Genomic DNA, 21120 nt, shown 5'->3' with positions numbered 1-21120 from the left:
CGCCACATCAGTCTACTTTTGATTGTCATGGAAGGTGTCTTCAAAAGCAACCTGCTCATTGACACCCAGTTTAGATTCTGTTGGGCCACTTGGCTCCAGATCTCATTCCAACCTTGGTTTAAACAAGGAGGAAGAGTGGAATTCCAGATGTGAGTTGGGTGTGACTGCCCTTGACATGTAAGCTGCATTTGATCAGGTGGCATTAAAGAGCAAACCTGGAGTAATTGGGAATCAGGTGAAATCTGTCTGCTGGCACATAGGAAGATGATTGTGGTTATTGGAGGTCTGCCGGAGACTCAATTATCTTTGTCAATGACCTTCCCCTCATCCTAAGGTCAGAAATAGGGACATTTACTGATAACTGCACAATGTTCAGCACTATTTGCGACCCCTTGGGTGTTGAAGCAGTCATATCCAAATATAACAAGACCTGATCAATACTTCCCTCACAAATGACAGTTAATAACACCCTGGACTAGAAATATAAAGTTTAAAAATCACACAACACCAGGTTATAGTCCAACAGGTTTATTTGGAAGTACAAGCTTTTGGAGCACTACTCCTTCATCAGACAACTAGTGGGGCAGAATCAAAGGACACAAGGATGTTGCCAGGGTTGGAGGATCTGAGCTACAGGGAGAGGCTGAACAGGCTGGGGCTGTTTTCCCTGGAGCATCGGAGGCTGAGGGGTGACCTTATAGAGGTTTACAAAATTATGAGGGGCATGGATAGGATAAATAAGCAAAGTCTTTCCCTGGGATCGGGAAGTCCAGGACTAGAGGGCATAGGTTTAGGGTGAGGGGGAAAGATATAAAAGAGACCTAAAAGGCAATGTTTTCAAGCAGAGGGTGGTATGTTTTTGGAATGAGCTGCCAGAGAATGTGGTGGAGGTTGGTACAATTGCAATATTTAAAGAGGCATTTGGATGGGTATATAAACAGGAAAGGTTTGGAGAGATATGGGCCAGATGCTGGCAGGTGGGACTAGATTGGGTTGGGATATCTGGTCGGCATGGGCGGGTTGGAATGGAGGGTCTGTTTCCATGCTGTACATCTGAGTATGACACAGAATTAATAGTATCAGATCAAAGTCTCATACAAATGATGCGATGTATTGAACAAACCTAAATTGCTGTTAAGTCTTTCATCATTTAGAATGGGCTGCAGGTTTTAATTCATTAATATGTAAATGCCTGAACTTCTTTAAAGTCATATTCCTGAGATAACTTAAGGTTTTATTTAAAAAGTGACATCTCAGCTCAGACAGTGCATTAAAGATGTGAGGTTAGAATCAGTATCCCAACCTTGAGTCAGACTGGTTCTGTTTCCAAAGTAAGAATTGATAAAATGTCACATGGACTGACTGCCGACAGATTGTGTGCTTTTTGAACAAAAGCAGAGCTCCGAATGCTTGTACTTCCAAATAAACCTGTTTAATTATAATGTGGTGTTGTGAAATTTTTAACTTTGTCCACCCAGTCCAACACCAGCACTTCCACATCGTAGGAATAAAAATACAGTGGCTATGAGAGCAGATCAGAGATTAGGAATACTGGAGCTCCTGACTCCTCAAAGCCTGTCCACTATCGGTAAGGTTCAAGTGAGAAATTTGATGGTCTACACCCTCACTTGCCTGGATGAGTGCAGTTCCAGCAACAGTGAAGAAGCTGGACACCATTGCTATCAAATCAGCACACTTGATTGGCACCACATCCACCACCACCACCACCACCACCACCGGTACTCAGTAGCAGCACTATCTATAAGATGTACTGCAAACAATTTACTGAAGACCCTCAGGGGCAGGCTGGGGATGGGCAATAAATGCTGATTCAGCCAGCAGCACCTATATCCCATAAGTGAATGAAGGAAAAAAATTGACCAGCTATTAATTCAAAGAAAACTTCTTCAATTTATATATTTCTTTCATATCTTCTCGACAGTCCAAAGCATGTCACATCAATTTCTTTTTCAGTTGCTGTTGACAAATGTAACAGCTAGTTTTACACAGCAATATTGCGCAAACAACTGCTTGTTAAATTACTAGCAAATTTGTTTCTGAAGTATAGATGTTGGCCAGAACACAACAAGAATTTCCAACGTTTTATTTGGACTGTCTCTTAACAGGGCGACATCTCATCCAGATCAAGTGCTAACATAAATCTTGTATTTAATTCCTGCATGCTATTTGTCTGAACTAATTTATTTTGTAACTTGGAGGTGATAGTGCCACACTAAACATAGATCATTATTATACTGAAAAGTTATTTGGCACTCCTATGAACTAGGAATGTAAATGATGCATCAGTGTGTGGCTATAATATTAATTAGAATTGATTCGAGGCAAATTGACATTTCCAACTTAAACTATTGCCAACAGTGATGATTAATGTTGATCTGAAATGATTGTTTTACTACACTTAGACTAAATTCCTTTGCCATGAACTGGGTTACAGCCAAGTAATACAATTTTATTTGCAACTCTTATGACTAGAAGAGAAAAAATAATTTTATTTTTGTTCATCCTTCAGTGTTTGTTTTGGAGCTCGTTCCCACTGATGGACAACCTAGGCATTTATCCATTCTTAGTGGTTTTGGAGTCATGAGAAAAAGTAAACCTTAGGGAATTTTGCTGTTGATACCTTAGAACAGAATAGGTAGGGTAAATTTTTATGCAAAATGAGAAATTTTATTTTGAACCTTTCTTTGTGTTTGCGAGGCCCTCATTTATCTACAAGAGTGTCCAAAGGGGTTGGAATAGTAATTTAAATTAATATTAAAATTCTTCGTTTTTCCCAGGACCATGGCTACTTGGGGTGGTTCTACCCAGGGTGCATTAGATGATGATGAGGAGGAGGAGGATGATGAAGAGGAAGAGAATAACAATGATGCTGGTGACGAAGAAGAGAATGATGAACGATCTGATGCCATTGCCAACTCAGAAGTTGAAACAAGCTCTCATGAAACATATACAGTGTACCCCAATCAAGAACGAAGCCAAGGAGCACGGAATTCCAGAGAGAGCAAGAAAAGGTGGGCTGTAGTTCAGAAGTATTCAAAGAATATATATATAGTTGTGAACAGTTTACCCAACCATAAGCAACATAACCTAAAATGTCCTTTCAGCAAAGATAGACTCGTCAATTCCACATTCATGAAAGCACCACCACCTTCTCTCTCAGTTGGTAGCATATGGAGCAGAGAAAGCACAGGCTTATATTCCATTCCCTATCTAGCTTTTCCCATGATAGGCTACAAGCCTGTCATTGAGGCTGTGGCTTCAGGGCACCACATCACATCAAGCTTGCTTGACCAAGAGATTCCTGTTCTCACTGCTTGCATATTGTGAAGGACTTACAAATGATAATTGCTGCCTTCTGTCCTTAGATCATAGGTATAATGTCTTGACAATTGTCAAAAAGCCAGAGTTTGTAGCTTTAACCTGTCCTCTGAATTAGAATTCTATTTGAGATATTAATTTTCTGCATTATAGTTACTTAATGTTTTCTAATATAGCTTCTGCTACTTAAATTCTTGCTATAAGTACCAAGTAAGGAAGTTGTAAAGAGGTCGGCTGTAGGATTGCCATATTGATTTTCAAGAAATTTTTGAGACAAATTATATTCAAGAGTCCTAATTATGAGACTTCTGTTTAGAGTAAGGTGACAAGTAAACAGTACAGGTGCATTTTTCAATTTTTTTTCGTAAATGGTTAGTTTTTTTCTACTCATTTGCTGTTTACTGTTGTGTTTATTCTTTCTGAGTGTGTAATACCTGTTCCAGGCTTTATAAGTTTCTCTTGTGGGAGACCAGGTCTAAGTTTGTTTATGATTGACCTTTCCAAGATTTCAGTAAAATATTTGTATTTTTGTTGTGATATGTGGAGTCATGGGACTAGTGCTGTGTCTGTCTCAGTTGTTGGCATTGATTTATGTTAATCAATAACTTATATTCAAGTAAATTCATTTCAATGAACTGTCTCATTTAAACTGTTGACTGTATTGGTGGTTGACTGACTTTCAAATAATACTAAACTTCTGTTAAATATAATTTCCCTTCTGTCACTTCCACAGGTGGAAAGATAAGCGAACATGTTCCTCTGACGGGAACTATCGTTCGTTCCACAAAAACAAACAACATAATGTTGGTATGCGTCGTCAGGAAAATCTGCGCTGGGCAGCTGATCTTTCCTATGTGGAGGAGAGAGAGCACTGGCAAGAACAAGTAAACCAACTCACCAGGCAATTAGAATTCAGCACAAATATGTGCCAAACCCTGATGCAGGACCAGCAGGTGGGAAGTATTTTTGGAATTTTTCCTTTTGTCTCCCCCATTGCCTGAAAAGAGTTTGCAGCTTACATATCTGGTTTCCTTTTATTTTGTATAGATTGTCATTTGAACAGTTTGTATCTTTTCATTGTGAGAGACACGCAGATTAGAAATACTTGGACCGTTATTCAAACCTGAAATGTCTGTTATTGGGAAGAAAATATGGTCCATGGTTGTTCACATTTGGAAAGAAGAATTTAGTGGGAATTTTCTGACAATACTTAAAAGTATAAAGTGTGTCCATCAGCAAACTATAATGGACTTCTCTGGAGAATGCAGTTTAAACACATAGTTGAAAGCAATCATTTATTGTGGGGAAGTGTGAAGTAATATATTTTGAGAGGAAGATTATTAAGTGGTACATACTCAAAAAAAAAAGCAATGAATTTGGGTATAAACAGTCCAAGCTTGGAATATATAGTTTCTTGCAAAAGTAAACCAATCAAGAGGCCTTATAAAGAGGCCTGAGGTGTGCAAGACAAAAAGATTATGGTACATTCAATAAGGCAGTAGTTGAGCCAAAGTTGATATTATGTATATCATTTTATGCTCTGTGATAGAAAGGACAGTGAACTGTGACTGTCAATCCATCAGGTGACACAGTAAAATTATGAGGAAAAACTATGACGATTTAAATTGAAGTACGACATGGAGTATAAAAGACTTTCCAAAGGAAGGATTGCACTCAGGTTATTATAGTTGGAGTTAGCAATTTAAGATCTTCAATTCAAAATCATCTCCTTAAAATAGTAAAATTCAGAGAAATGTATTCAAGTAGAAAGTTGTTGGAGCACTAAATGCTTGGCTACATGGAATTGAGCCAGAGTAAAATCTGATTAAAATTAATACTTAAATCTGAAAGAAGACCATAAGATCCATTTCAGAGACAAAAGGATCAACTTAGATTGTTCCAAATGATGGAAGACTGAAGTATTCTAAAGTTATTCTGAAGGTGAAAGGATTTTGTTGACGGCTCTCAAATTGATGCAATAAAAGTATCAACATGTATTTGGAGAGAGGTCTGGTTTCGTGGGATGTAAATATGCTAATGATAACAAAAACAATGATGCTACTCTGACATCAGCAGAGCAGGTTATGGAACAGGGAAGAAATCCTGTATTCTTAACATGAAGTGCAAATGAAGAGTGTTGCTGCCTTGAAAAATAGCTAGAGTGCCTTACTCTAAGATGACGATGAAGTAGGGATACTGGGAACTTAGAATAGTAGCACAATTGAGAGTGTAACTGTGGGCATCCAATGTTTTGGAGAAAAAAAAGTAAAGAAAAGAATTGATGAAAGGACAAACAACCCAACGCATCACAGTGCACTTAAAAGTTATACTGACAATCATATTATCTCAAGCAGTCAAATAGGGTAAAATTAAAATTCAAAATGCTCAGCTCTTTAAAAAGACCATGTCAAGGATTTAATTTACTTTTGCCTTGTTAAAATAAAACAAGTGCACCATTTGTGTGTTGCTAGCTTGATGCTTGTTGAGTGGGAAACTGAGTTTTAATCTTCTTACTCTGCTGCCTCGGTGGAAAAATCAGTATTCTGTTCTTCTAAATACAGTTTGCAAAGGCTTCAATTACTGGAAGAATGAACTAGTCTAAAGCTTGATAATTTTGTTTAGGATGTGTTATGTTGTATATTATGTATTTGTGTGTAACAACAGATTGCAGTTCATTTCAAATAAATGCCTGCTTTAATGAGGCAATCTAGGACAAATGTATTTTTTAGCTAACAGGCATTATAGGCAAATAGGCAAAATACTTAGAAATTTCTGATGCTCTTATCAGTTGTTTTCTTTCATACTATAATCTTTTTTTGTCTGATCATTTGCTTTGAAGATTTTGTGTTGTATGTCTTTTTGAAATAGATGCTCTCCAAATGGAACTTGAAATGTCGCATAAACATGCCTAGATTACAGAAACCTATTTTTATTTCGGAAGTATACTTTATTGAAGTTTAAATATGTATTATTTGGTGTATCGATTACAAGAACTTTTTACTTCCACACAGGCACTTTCATGTCTCTTGCAAACATTCCTCACTGGTCCTTACAGTGTCATGCCCAGTAATGTTGGATCACCACAGGTGCATATCATTATGCACCAATTAAACCAATGTTATACGCAGCTGGCATGGCAACAGAACCACGTGCAAAGGTATGTAGACATTCAAAATTGTTCATTACAAGTATTGCATATTGATGCCAATGCTTTCTGAAAAGGGATAGTGAACATTTACTTTAGACATGAAAAAGTTTAAACAAAACATTGTGATAAATTGAAGTTCAGCTGACCTAAAGATTTTTTTGAATGGCTTGTCAGTTTTGAGTTATTTTATTGGTATGGTGGCATGGTCGTAGCATTATCAGGTCAATGTATGGGTCTTGGTAATTTGAGAACTGGCACATGAATTCTGAATAATTATTAAAACAAATCACAGAATCACCATTGCTATTCATGGAAGTACGTTTGCTTGGTCTAGCCTGCAAGTGACTCCATATGATATTTACATGGTTGCGTCTTAATTACCTCCGAAGTGGCCCAGAACACTTAGTAAAAGTTAAACCTTTGTAAAAATTTCAAAAATAAGACAGGACACTGCACCAACAAATGCTTAGATGTATAAATTGCCTTTAATAAAATAAATTTTCTGGGAGTATAATGAACTGACATCAAACCATCTTCAGTGACCAAAACCTTTGTCAAAGAGGTAGATTTGAAGGAATGTATAAGAGGATGAAAGTGAGGCAGAAGAGTTGCAGGGAAGTTATCCTGGATCTTGCGTACAAGATAACAGAAGACCTTGCCATCAGGAATGAAATTATTAATATCTAAAATTACTAAAAGTCAGAATTAGAGGAGCATGGGCATCTTAGAGGCTCCTGGGGTTCAGTGTGGTGAACCATGGAAGGATTTGAAAATAAGAATGAGAATTTTGAAGTCATGATGTTTCACACATCTTTAGCTCTGTCAGAAAAGGGCATTAGCTTAACAGGACTTTTTGGAAGTTATGAAACAAACAGCAAAGTTGTGAATGGCCTCAATTGCATAAGTGTTCAAATCTGGAGTGTCAAATTTAGAAAATCTAAAGACATGATGAGCAGAGACTGACAAAGTTTAGCAATGTACCAAGCTGGAAATAGGTGGTCTTAGTGCAAATGTAGAGCCAGAATCTTGGTATTAAATGTCACACCAGGTTCATTCACAGATTTGATCAATCACTGACTTTTCAGCGAATGGGATGGAGACTGAAAATAACTGTAGTCGTCACAGTATTTAATTGGAGGTCATTTGTGCTCTTCCAGTCCCAGATATTGGTCAGCAGTTGGATTTAGTACCAATGAAGCAGTTGAGACATGGTAGTGACAGAGAGCTAAATATCTTTGCCATACATATGAAAATTAATGCTGTGCTCCTAAATGATGTCACCGAGCAGCAGTACATAGATTAAAAATAGGAAGCAATCAAGAATAGATTTTAGTGGGGCAACAAACATCCTAGAGTAGGAAGAGAAGTAATTGAAGTGGTTCTGCGGAGAAAGTTAGATAGGGAAGAATGGAATCACCATGTGAGAGCAGACCACAACTGGGTGTCAGCTTGACAGGGTTGCATTCAATTGGTTTGAACCTTAACTATTTAGTCTAAACCAGAAAATTGATTGATCCTGGACAGTTCCTCGGGGTCATCAGATCTTTGGCTTCCTATTTCTTATCTATTTGCTATCTCTAAGTACCATCATGAGACGACACATGTGTGTTCTGCCAAGACCTACCTCTGTTGTACCATCATATCTCTTGACACTTCCCTCATTTCTAAACTTAAAAATTCTTTTTAATATTCAATAATTAATGAGTAGAAATTTTCCCCCAATGAATAACAAGAAAAGCAAAGCATATGTCTTTCAGTTTTGGGCATAAGCTCCATTCCACATCCAGTGGTTCTCCCATTACTACTCCACTAGTTGCATCCTTAAAATACTCCAGTAGATTTGTAAAACATAATTTCCCTTTTAGATCCCTGCAATTTTACGTGCTTACTCTATTTTGGCCATCTTGTTCAATTGTTTTGTCCTCTTTGTGAATCCTAAACTGATCCCCAGGCCTCAAGCTTGCTGATTTTTCTCACAATTTTGTATGTCTTATAATTGGATCCAAGATTATACTAAATTTATTTTTTCAGACATGGTTGAACCACCTTTTTCCTTTCTAATTTTGCACCATATAGGAATGGATAATTATAATCATGCAAATGTTCTCTAACTACATTCTTGCATAGTGTGGAGGTAAGTTACCCACCATCTTGACTGACCATTGCTGGTCACTCTGACACTATGCTTTGTGTCTGTGTTAAAAGATAAGGCAAGACAGAAGTGCGTTCAGCTTTAAGTTCTGGAAATAGTAGCAAGGTACCAAAAAGGAAATAAAATAAAACAAAGATCTGTGAATGTTGGAGATCTGAAACAAAAACAGAAATTGCTGAAGAAGTCCTCTGATACCTTGCCCTACTTGCCCCTTGTCCACGATCCCAATCTGACCCATCATGCCAAAATCCCTCGCAATGTCCGTGCCCTCATTGCCTCCGGTGATGTCCCCTCCACTGCCTCCAATCTCATAGTCCCCCAGCCCTGCACTGCCCAGTTCTACCTGCTTCCCAAGATGCACAAGCCCAACTACCCTGGCTGATCTATCATCTTGGCATGCTCCCGCCCCACTGAACTCATTTTGTCATATTTTGACTCTATCCTCTCCCTCTTGATTCAGGCAGTTCCTACCTACATCTGCGACACCAAATATGCCCTCCATTTCTTCAGTAACTTTCAGTTCCCTGGCCCCCAGCACTTTATCTTCACTATGGACGTGCAGTCCTTCTGCAAGTCCATAACCCACAAGGATGGCCTCTCCGCCCTCAGCTTTTACCTCTCCAATAGACTCATCCAGTCCCCCTCCACCGAATTGACCCTCACCCTTAATAATTTTTCCTTTAACCTCTTATTGGCCTTTTTCTCATCTATGTTGAACATTCCGTCTTCAGCACTTATACAGACACTGCGTTCCAAATCTTCCACTGTTACATTGATGTCTGCATCAGTGCAGCATCTTGCACTCAGGCTGAATCGGAGCAGTTCATCGACTTTGCCCACAACTTGCACCCCGCCCTCAAATTTACTTGGTCCGTGTTAGACACGTCTCTCCCTTTTCTTGACCTCTCCGTTTCTGTCTCTGACAACAGTCTCCAGACATATGTTTACTATAAACCTACAGACTCTCACAACTGTTTGAACTATGCCCCCCCCCCCCCCCCCCCAAGCATCTTGCAAGAACGCCATCCCATTCTCCCACTTGCTCCATCTCCGTCACATCCACTTGGAAGAGGGGACATTCCACTCCCAAGCATTCTATATGTCCTCCTATTTTGACCAATGTGCTCCCCCCCCCCCCCCCCCCCATCCGTCATCCAGACAGCCCTCCAATGCACCACCTCCAACCCCCATTCTCCAAATGCAACAACGACAGAGTTCCCCTTGTCCTCATCTACCACTCTGCCAGTCTCCCTGTCCAATGCATCATCCTTAAACACTTCCACCAACTTCAACTAGATCCCACTATCAAGAACATCTTACCCCCACCCTTCTCTGCCTTCTGTAAAGACTATTCCACTCACCCCTTGAACCCACAGGTACCTTCCCCTGCAACCGGAAAAGATGCAAACCAGCCAGTACACCACCCCCTCACCTCCATCCAGGCCCCCAAAGAGTCCTTCTGAGTGATGCAAAGGTTCACCTGCCTCTCTTCCAACCTAGTTTACTGCTTCAGGTGCTCCTGATGTGGGTTTCTCTACAATGGGGAGACCAAACGTAAACTTAGGATACAGTTTGCCGAGTATCTCAGACGGGCTGTGGGGGCCTTCTGGAGCTCTCAGTCACTGTCCATTTTTAATTCCTCTTCCCACTCCCTTTCCTACATGACCATCCTTGGCCTCCTCCATTGTCACAACGGACCAAACTGCAAATTGAAGGAGCAACATCTCATCTACCACCGAAGCAGCCTACAGCTCGGAGGACTCAACATTGAGTTCTTCGATTTTAGATAACGTCTGTTCCCATCCCCCGACTTCCTTCCACTCCACCCAGCCACCTACTGGATTCAATCCTCGCATTGACCAACCAGATCGTACTGTCCACCTGTCTTCACCTATTCCCACTTCGCTACCTGCCACACTTATATCTGCAGCTTCCCTACACCCACCCCCAGTCCTGAAGAGGGGTTACACCCCCTGAAATGTTGACCTCTCCATCTCCTGATGTTGCCTGGCTTGCTGTTTTCTTCCAGCCTTCTGCTTGTCTGCCAAAGAAGCTCAACAAGCCTGAGAATACCTGGGGAGAGAAGACCAAGTTAATATTTCAAGTCCAGTCTGGTCTGAGTTTCTGCAGCAAATTCTGTTTTTGCTAAAAGGCAAAGCAGAACGGAGATGCTGTCCTTATTCAAATTGGTACACAGTGAGTGAGCACTGAGAGCAAACTAAGTGTCCCCCAAGATGCATGCTGCTCCAATCTATCAGATGAGACCCTGCTTGGAATGCAAAGTTTGCAAACACAAAATTAAAAGGCACCCTCTTTTCTTTGTGTGTGAGCAAGAGCCTATTTTTGGCTTCTGACTTTTTTTTTAAAGATATTTTTATTAGAAATTTAATATTTTGACAGATTTACAAAAATAAACAGAACTTTCAAGCACAAACATTAATATAAAAATAGATCTTAAATATAGCTTCTGACTTTTGATTAGACTAGATTAGATTCCCTACAGTGTGGAAACAGGCCCTTCAGCCCAACAAGTTCACACCGACCCTCTGAAGAGTAAATCACCCAGACCCATTTCTCTCTGACTAATGCACCTAACACTATGGGCAATTTAGCATGGCCAATCCACCTGACCTGCACATCTTTGGACTGTGGGAGGAAACCGGAGCACCCAGAGGAAACCCACGCAGACACTGGGAGAATGTGCAAACTCCACACAGTCACCCGAGGCTAGAGTCGAACCTGGGACCCTGATGCTATGAGGCAGTGGATTTAGTTTTTTTTATGCTGTTGGTTCTTGGGAGAACCATTTAACAATCACTAGCTAAACCTGAGGAAACATGCCAGCTTCACTGAAGCTGACTATTGGGAAAGCTGTTCTTATTTAATTCATATCTTTCTAGAGTGTTATGCCAACCAAGATAATAGTATTAGCTCTTTGCCAAAGCCAATTTAAAAGTTATTACTGCCAGAATTTGAGTAGTTTTTGTATGTTTTTATCTTTTATTTTACTTTATTGTCGTAAACAACAAGTTTACATTTTTTTTGTAGATATTTTTATTGAAATTTAACATTTTTTGCAAATTTACAAAAATAAACAAAACTCTCAAATACAAACATTGATGTACAATTAAATCATATATACAATAGTCATAATTTAACAAAGAAAAGAGAAAGAAAGAAAACAAAAAAAGAAACGAAAAAAGAAAGAAAAAAAACCTCAACTTTCTACTAATCTAACCTATAACTAACCAGAGTGTATACCTAAGTCTCTTACATGCTCGGAATGTATAAACATCAAATATAATAAAACCCGTATTCGCGCAGGATTCCTCTCCCAAGGGGGCCCGGAGCAGCCCGGTCTGAAATCTTCACTAAATAAAAGCCCTTGTTAGGATAGCCGAAATATCTGCATTTATATAATTCAAAAAGGGCTGCCATATTTTATAAAATAATTCAGTCTTTCGGTGCACCATATAAGTTTACATTTTAATCATTTCTTTGTCAATGTAATCTACCTGAAGTTTTATTAGTAAACACTGCTTTTTGCTATATTTTGTTAGGCTAAAACAAATGCTGAATGACCTTCTCCATCAACAACATCAAGAGAAGAAGCCAGAAAACCAACGAGACAGTGGTGTGCCACCTCCATCTCCCAATAGTTTTGTCTTCCCTCCATATAGCTTTCCTTCGCCACCTTTAAATCCATTAAGTATGTCTCGATTTCCAAATTGTCCTCCTTTTGTTCATGGTAAGTAGTGCTACGTGTATGAATAGTTGTCCTTGTTTTCTCTAAATTCCAGATTTTATGATGCAACTAAGAGAAAGTGAACAACCATTTTATAAGTGACTTGTTTATACAAGTAAGATTTGTTTTTAAACACAGAATTTGCTTCAAGCTGAGGTAAGTTTAATCTAAACAGAAGCCAAGCATTTCTGCATTGACTATTACAAATTGGACAGTCTGCATATGGGTAGGACTGGAACCAATGTCCCAGGGGGTACTTTCACTAATGCTGTTGAGGAGGGTTTACACTAATGTGGCAGGGGGGGAACCAAATGAGGAGGTTAGTGGACAGTAATGAGGTAGTAACTAAAGCCTGTAAGGACCTAGTTAATGAAGTTAGCGTGACAAAGAGGAAGAGAACAAGACAATTTTCGGATTCAGTATGTGGATGTACCTACTAGATAAGGTGCAAAACTTGACCTACTCTTGGGAAATAAGGCAGGCAGGTGACTGAGGTGTCAGTGGGGAGCACTTTGGGGCCAGCGATCATAATTCTACTCGTTTTAAAGTCGTGATGGAAAAGGATAGACCAGATCTAAAAGTTGAAGTTCTAAATTGGAGAAAGGCCAATTTTGATGGTATTAGGCAAGAGCTTTCAAAAGTTGATTGGAGGCAGATGTTCACAGGTAAAGGGACGGCTGGAAAATGGAGAACCTTCAGAAATGAGTTAACGAGAATCTAGAGAAAGTATATTCCTGTCAGGGTGAAAGGGAAGGCTAGTAGGTATAGGGAATGCTGGATGACTAAAGAAATTGAGGGTTTGGTTAAGAAAAAGAAGGAAGCATATGTCAGGTATAGCCAGGATAGATCGAGTGAATCCTTAGCAGAGTATAAAGGAAGTAGGAGTATACTTAAGAGGGAAATCAGGAGGGCAAAAAGGGAACATGAGATAGCTTTGGCAAATAGAATTAAGGAGACTCCAAAGGGTTTTTATAAATATATTAAGGAGAAAAGGGTAACTAGGGAGAGAAGAGGGTCCCTCAAAGATCAGCAAGGCGGCCTTTGTGTGGAGCCACAGAAAATGGGGGAGGTACTAAACGAATATTTTGCATCAGTATTTACTGTGGCAAAGGATATGGAAGATATAGACTGTAGGGAAATAGATGGTGACATCTTGCAAAATGTCCATATTACAGAGGAGGAAATGCTGGATGTCTTCAAACAGCTAAAGGTAGATAAATCCCCAGGACCTGATCAGGTGTACCCTAGAACTCCGTGGGAAGCTAGAAAGGTGATTGCTGGGCTTTTGCTAAGATAGTTGTATCATCGATAGTCACAGGTGAGTGGAGGTTGGCAAGCATGGTGCCACTGTTTAAGAAGGGCGGTAATGACAAGCCAGGGAACTACAGACTGGTGAGCCTCACCTCCGTGGTGGGCAAGTTGTTGGAGGGAATCCTGAGGAACAGGATGTACATGAATTTGGAAAGGCAAGGACTGATTAGGGATAGTCAACATGGTTTTGTGCTTGGGAAATCATGTCTCACAAATTTGATTGAGTTTTTTGAAGAAGTAACAAAGAAGATTGATGAGGGCAGAGCAGTAGATGTGATCTATATGGACTTCAGTAAGGCGTTCGACAAGGTTCCCCATGGGAGATTGATTACCAAGGTTAGATCTCATGGAATAAAGGGAGAACTAGCCATTTGGGTACAGAACTGGCTCAAAGGTAGAAGATAGAGGGTGGTGGTGGAAGGTTGTTTTTCAGACTGGAGGCCTGTGACCAGTGCTGGGTCCTCTCCTTTTTGTCATTTACATAAATGATTTGGATGTGAGCATAAGATGTACAGTTAGTACGTTTGCAGATGACACCAAAATTAGAGGTGTAGTGGACAGCGAAGAGGGTTACCTCAGATTATAACAGAATCTGGACCAGATGGACCAATGGGCTGAGAAGTGGCAGATGGAGTTTAATTCAGATAAATGTGAAATGCTGCATTTTGGGAAAGCAAATCTTAGCAGGATGTAAACACTTAGTGGTAAGGTCCTAGGGAGTGTTGCTGAACAAGGAGACCTTGGAGTGCAGGTTCATATCTCCTTGAAAGTGGAGTCGCAGTTAAATAGGATAGTGAAGGCGGCATTTGGTATGCTTTCCTTTATTGGTCAGAGTATTGAGTACAGGAGTTGGGAGGTCATAGGTTAGGCCACTTTTGGAATATTGCATGCAGTTCTGGTCTCCTTCCTATCGAGAAGATGTTGTGTAACTTGAAAGGGTTCAGAAAAGATTTACAAGAATTTTGCCAGGATTGGAGGATTTGAGCTATAGAGAGAGGTTGAACAGGCTGGAGCTGTATTCCCTGGAGTGTCGGATCCTGAGGGGTGACCTTATAGAGGTTTACAAAATTGAGGGGCATGGATAGGATAAATAGGGTCAGGGAATCCAGAACTAGAGGGCATAGGTTTAGGGTGAGAGGGGAAAGATATAAAAGCGACCTAAGGGGCAACTTTTTCACACAGAGGGTGGTATGTGTATGGAATGAGCTGCCAGAAAATGTGGTGGAGGCTGGTACAATTGCAACATTTAAGAGGCATTTGGATGGGTATATGAATCGGAAGGGTTTGGAGGGATATGGGTCAGGTGCTGGCAGATGGGACTAGATTGGGTTGGGATATCTGGTCGGTGTGGACAGGTTGGACGAAGGGTCTGTTTCCATGCTGTACATCTCTATGACTCTGAGTAGGCAGGCAGCAGATGATGAATGCAAAAGGGCAGGTGGTCTGAGGTACATTTGTTTTAATGTGAAAAGCGTAGTATGTAAGGCAGCTGAAGTTAGAGCTTGGATTAGTACCTGGGAGTATGATGTTATTGCTATTACGAAAACTTGGTTGAGGGAAGGACATGATTGGCAACTAAATCTCCCAGGATGTAAATGCTTCAGGCAGGATAGAGATGGAGGTAAAAGTGGTGGAGATGTTGCATTACTGGTGAGAGAACATGTCACAACTGTGCTGAAGGAGGGCACTATGGAGAACTCGAGCAGTGAGCCAATACGGGCAGAGCTCTGGAATAGTAATGGTGTAGTAACAATGTTGGGGCTGTGCTACAGACCTCCCAACAGCGAGCGTGAAATAGAGGTACAAATACATACCTGTTGTTTGGGAATGAGCTTGGCCAGATGGTTGAAGTTTCAAAGGGGATTACTTTGGGAATAGTGATCATGATTCTGTAAGTTTTAGCATACTCATGGACAAAGATAAAGGAAGAGTGCTAAATTGGGGGAAGGCCATCTATAGCAAAATTAGGCAGGATCTGAGGAATGTGGATTGTGAGCAGTTGTTTGAAGGTAAATCGGCATTTGACATGTGGGAGGCTTTTAAAGAGAGGTTGATTAGAGTGCAGGACAGACATGTCCCAGTGAAAGTGAGGGATAGAAAGGGCAAGATTAGGTAACCATGGATGACATGGTGAAATTGTGAGACTAACTAAGAGGGAAAAGAAAACATTACAGTCTAGGCGACTAAAAACGGCCAAAGCTTTGGAAAGTAGGACAAACTTGAAATGAGGGATCAAGAGGGCGAAAAGGGGTCATGAACCATCTTTCGCAAACGGGATTAAGGAAAAATCCCAAAGCCTTTTGTTCAGATATAAGGAGCAAGAGGGTAACTAGAAAAAAGGTAGGCCCACTCGAGGACAAAGGAAAAAAAGTTATGTGTGGAGTCAGAGAAAATGGGTGAGGTTCTTAATGATTACATTGTGCCGGTAATCACTTCGGAGAGGGACATGATGGATTTTGATGTTTAGGGATAGATGTTTGATTATTCTAGGTCAAGTCAGCATAAGAAGGGAGGAAGTGTTAGGTATTCTAAAAGGTATTAAGTTCTCAGGTCCAGATGGGATCTATCTCAGTTTCCTGAGGGAAGCGAGAAAGGAAATAACTAGGGCCTTAACAGATATCTTTGCAGCATCCTTGAACATGGCTTAGGTTCTGGAGGACTGGAGAATTGCTAATGTTGTCCCCTTGATAAAGAAGGGTAGCAAGGATAATCTAGGTAATTGTAGACCAGTGAGCCTGACATCAGTGGGAGAGAAGTTGCTGGAGAAGATACTGAGGACTAGGATCTACTTACATTTGAAAAAAATGGGCTTGTCAGTGATAGGCAGCCTGGTTTTGTGCAGGGATGTTCATGTCTTAACTTAATAGAATACCTTGAGGAAGTGACAAAGTTGATTGATGAGGGAAGGACTGTAGATGTCATATACATGGACTTCAATAAGGCATTTGATAAGGTTCCCCATGGTAGACTGATGGAGAAAGTGAAGTCACGTGGGATCCAGGGTGTACTGGCTAAATGGATAAAGAATTAGCTGAGCAGCAGAAGACAGAGAATAGTAGTGGAAGGGAGTTACTCAAAATGGAGAACCGTGACCACGGGTGTTCCACAGGGATCCATGTTGGGGCCACTGTTATTTAAGATATATACAAATGAACCGGAGGAAGGTATAGTGGTCTGATTAGCAAGTTTGCAGATAGCACTAAGATTGGTGGAGTAGCAGCAAGTGAACAGGATAGTCGGAGAATGCAGCAGAGTATAGATAGGTTAGAGAGTTGGGCAGAGAAATGGTTGGTGGAGTTCACCTGGGCACTGCAAGGTGGTGCATTTTGGAAGATCTCATTCAAGAGCGAACTATATAGTGAATGGAAAAGTTCTGGGGAAAACTGATATACAGAGAGATCTGAGTGTTCAGGTCCATTGTACCCTGAAGGTGACAATGCAGGTCGATAGAGTGGTCAAGAAAGCATACAGCATGCTTTCCTTCGTCGGACGGGGTATTAAGTACAAGAGTTAGCAGGTCATGTTTTGGTTGTATTGGACTTTGGTTCGGCCATATTACCAAAAGGATGTGGATGCTTTGGAGAGGGTGCAGAGGAGGTTCACCAGGATGTTGCCTGGTATGCAGGGTGCTAGTTAGGAAGAAAGGTTGAGTAGATTTTCATTAGAAAGACAGGTTGAAGTGGGGGGGGGGGGGTGATCCTGATTGAGGTTTAGGAAATCATGAGTGGTCTAGACAGGGTGGATAGCAAGAAGCCTTTTTTTGGAGTGAGGAACTCAATTACTAGGAGTCACGAGTTCAAGGCGAGAGGGAAAAGGTTTAAGGGCGATACGTGTAGAAAGGTCTTTACGCAGAGGGTGGTGGGTGCCTGGAACATGTTGCCAACAGAGGTTGTAGAGGCAGGCATGATAGCGTCATTTAAGATGTATCTAGACAGATACATGAATGGGCAGGGAGCAGAGGAATACAGATCCTTAGAAAATAGGCAACACATTTAGATCTAGAATCTGATTAGTGCAGGCTTGAAGGGCTGAAGAGCCTGTTCCTGTGGTCTAATTTTCTTTGTTCTTTGTGCTTTGTATATAGGAAGCAAACATTTTGGGATATTAGTATTATGCAACACCAGCAATTCTTTAAAGAAAAATTGATGCCTTGGACAATTGTGTGGGGACTTTGGACTAAAATGAGTGATATTTAAATAGAGTTTTAAAAGGCTATTATGAGGGAATAAAAATGTTAATTTATCTTTCCTCTTAGTTTTCTTGATGAAACTGTAACTTGGTGATTGTGGGGATAAGCGGTATACAATCTCAAGCTACTTGATGTTTCGCCAACAGTTAAGTTAACCTGTGAGTCTGTGCAAGTGGTGATGTTGGGAAGCTAAAGGATTTTAGAATGTTGGACCAATAAACATGATTCCCTATGTTGCAGGTTTTCCTGCAACTGGGACTTATAAATAAGTTGCTGCAGTAGCAGATTCCCTGGCAGTCCAACATTTTCAGTAACACAATTTGTGTTGTCAACGTCTGAAGATTTAACCCCATACATAATATAGGAAGACTTATTGAAAAGGTTGGGGTTTCAAAACCCACAAATAAGCCTATGTTAGTTGCAGGCCACTTTTCTCAATCCAGGTTGCAGTGTGAAAGGTCCTTTAAATCAGAGCATCTCTACAGTGTGGAAGCAGGTCGTTTGGCCACTCAAATCCCCATTGACACTCCAAAGAACATCCCACCCAGACTCACCAGCCTATCCAATCCCCGTAACACTCCGTTTCCCATGGCTAATCCACCTAGCCTACACATCCCTGGACACTGTGGGCCAGTTTAACATGGTCAATCCACTTAACCTGCACACCTTTGGAGTGTGGGAGGAAACTGAAGTACCCAGTGGAAACGCATGCAGGCACTAGGAAAATGTGCCAACTCCACACAAACACTCGCCCAAGGGTGGAATTGAAACTGGGACTTTGGGTGTTTCTATTCTTAATGCATTAGTGTGAACAAATGGATCAAATAGGTAACATAAAAGCCAGTTTATTTGCTTTGAATAACAATGAAACTTTGAGTGTTGCATCTGTTTTGATGTGCATCAGCTTAGTTCTTTTACTATTGCAGCTATTTTCTTTAGCTGTTATATGCCTTCCCTTGCATTATAGAGGTTGTTACAAATTCTGTTCTGGTCCTGTTGGAAATTACACTCAATAAACTAGAAAGAAAAAGGGTTTCCAGTACTTTTGCATGTGAAGGCTAAGTTTGCAAGCTGTTAACTACTTGCTTTCTGCCAAGAAGATGAGCAATCTGATCACCTAAAATTGTCTCAAGGATGCTGAGTGCATTTCGTCAGTTATAAGTTTAGTCACTCAGTGTAGTGTTGCAGAGGAATCTGATTCAAGTTTTGTGCCCTTCATTGTGTCACTGAATGCCTAATGCTTGATTAGAGGCTGTAGTTTTAAAATTGTTTCACCTTATGCTTAGAAGAAAATGCAAAGTAAAATGTGCACCATTTAAGTTCATTTTATGATTCCTAGCTTTCTCCTATTTTACCAGTGGCTTATGTATTTGTTTGTGCAATAGTTCAAAACATTGTTGACTGTTTGAGATATTTTGGCCTTTGAAGTCCAGTGTTAAAATGCCAATATTTTCATTTTATGCATAATTCAAACATGTGTTTCTATTATTCATAATTAGCATTATCTTCTGTTCTTAACAGTCCATTTTACAATCTCTTCGGTGAAGCAGCATTTTCTGGTGCGGAGTGAACACGTTGTTTCTTGACCTTCTGCTCTACCAGCTGTCGTAACCAAATTGTGACGATACAGTTGTATTATGTTTGGATTATTATACCACTGGCAGTTACATCAGTGAAGGCGTTTTATCAAAGTTCAGTTCACTTCAACAATCTAACACTTTGCATTGTAGTTGTCATTTTATTTATAATCTAAATGATGAGTTGAATCTCGGAACTTGCCTAGCGATTAACAGCTATTGTAATTCTACTATTTATTCAAATGCAACACAGTTCAGTTATTGATAATCAATTTATATTTTCTCCAATACAGGTTTTAACCTTAACCCAGTATTTCCTCCTGGGTTTAGTGATCTGTCCCAAAATGTCAGCGTTCAGAGCAATGAACAACAACCAGTTGTAAGTGAGCACAGCATTTCTGGAAAAACAGAGTATTTGGCCTTCCCAAAGCCATTTGAAAGTAATTCTCCAAAATACAGAGAGAACAAGTGGTATGTACCAAACTTAAACTTTGCCTAGATCTTAATGCTTTCACTTCATACAATGATTTTGTTTCCCTTATTTCTAGATGATCAGTTTCAAACTAGGAATTTTAAATCAGCATATTAACAATTTATTATTAAACTATATTTTGAGAAAACTGGAGATTCTTGCTGTGTACCTATGTTTGCTGTAAAAATTGTGAAGAGGAAGACATTACTTTAATCTTCTAGTATTTTTCAAGGGTCTGAGGCCTATAATTTTGATTGCTCAAACATGAACCTGAAAAATGACCAGAGATGGGAAGGTCAGGTCAAATTCCTCCTGAATCATTTTTAAAACAATTAATGATCTAACTCGATGAAGATTCATGTAGTGGCATATAATGCAGTCTCAGGAGAGGAATTAAAAAGGTCACCATAACCATGAGCCTTGAGAGAAAATTTTCAGTCAATCATGTCAAACCTTTTAACTGTCCATTAGTATGTGGCATCAAAACTTGTATTTACACTTCTTCAATGTCATCACATGACCTATGGTGCTTCATTGGAACTTTCCAAAGAAAGCCAAGACAATTGGCCATGTACTTCCTAAAATGTTGAAACTGAATGTTTATTTAAGATCACTCTCAGATATTAAGAAAGCTTGTGACATTGGATAGTTACATTTCCTCCCTGTGAGCAACAGTTGCCCATGTTTTGATTGTTACCAAACTATTGACATGAGTTCCTAAAGAAGGCTGAATACACAAACTAATTACACTGTACTGGAGAAACCCAGCAGATCAGGCAGCGTCAGTGCAGAGAAACTGAGTTAATGTTTCCAGTCTAGTTTGACTCTTCGGAACTGGAAGGAACTGCAAAATGCTGTTTTCTTTTAATACTGTAGACAAAGGGAGAAGAGGAGCAAGTTAAATGGGTTGTTCAGGTGCCTAGAGCAATAGACTAAGGCAGTGATCATGCTGGTAAAGGTTCTGTGAAATAGATATAAATTTTAGCTATGAAAAAGAAAAAAAAGCACTTTGCTGAGAGTGAAACCAACAAGACACAAAGAAGACACAGCCAGAGAAGGGTGCAGAATGTGAAAACAACGAAATATAGAGGCTATACTTGAAGTTTTGTGACTCATGGAAAGATTGTGGCTTTTTACATTACTCAGCTTCCCTGATGACTTTCTGCATAGATTATAACTTGAGGGAA

General features: G+C 40.0%; 1 protein-coding gene across 6 annotated transcripts in view; it reads left to right on the top strand.

Annotated features, from left to right (window-relative positions):
- pcm1 (pericentriolar material 1) overlaps positions 1-21120 on the top strand; it is a 156418-nt gene that overhangs the window by 85914 nt on the left and 49384 nt on the right. For all 6 annotated transcript variants that reach the window (XM_060823968.1, XM_060823962.1, XM_060823943.1 and 3 more), the window contains 5 exons: positions 2799-3032; positions 4073-4292; positions 6351-6496; positions 12200-12387; positions 19755-19932. In XM_060823968.1, coding sequence (XP_060679951.1) covers positions 2799-3032; positions 4073-4292; positions 6351-6496; positions 12200-12387; positions 19755-19932 — 966 coding nt within the window. The remainder of the gene's footprint in view (positions 1-2798; positions 3033-4072; positions 4293-6350; positions 6497-12199; positions 12388-19754; positions 19933-21120) is intronic.

This window comes from Hemiscyllium ocellatum, chromosome 1 (genome assembly GCF_020745735.1).
Source record: "Hemiscyllium ocellatum isolate sHemOce1 chromosome 1, sHemOce1.pat.X.cur, whole genome shotgun sequence".
In the NCBI taxonomy this organism is placed as follows: domain Eukaryota; kingdom Metazoa; phylum Chordata; class Chondrichthyes; order Orectolobiformes; family Hemiscylliidae; genus Hemiscyllium; species Hemiscyllium ocellatum.
Note: the sequence above shows the minus strand (reverse complement) of the source record. Positions and strands in the feature narration are given on the sequence as shown.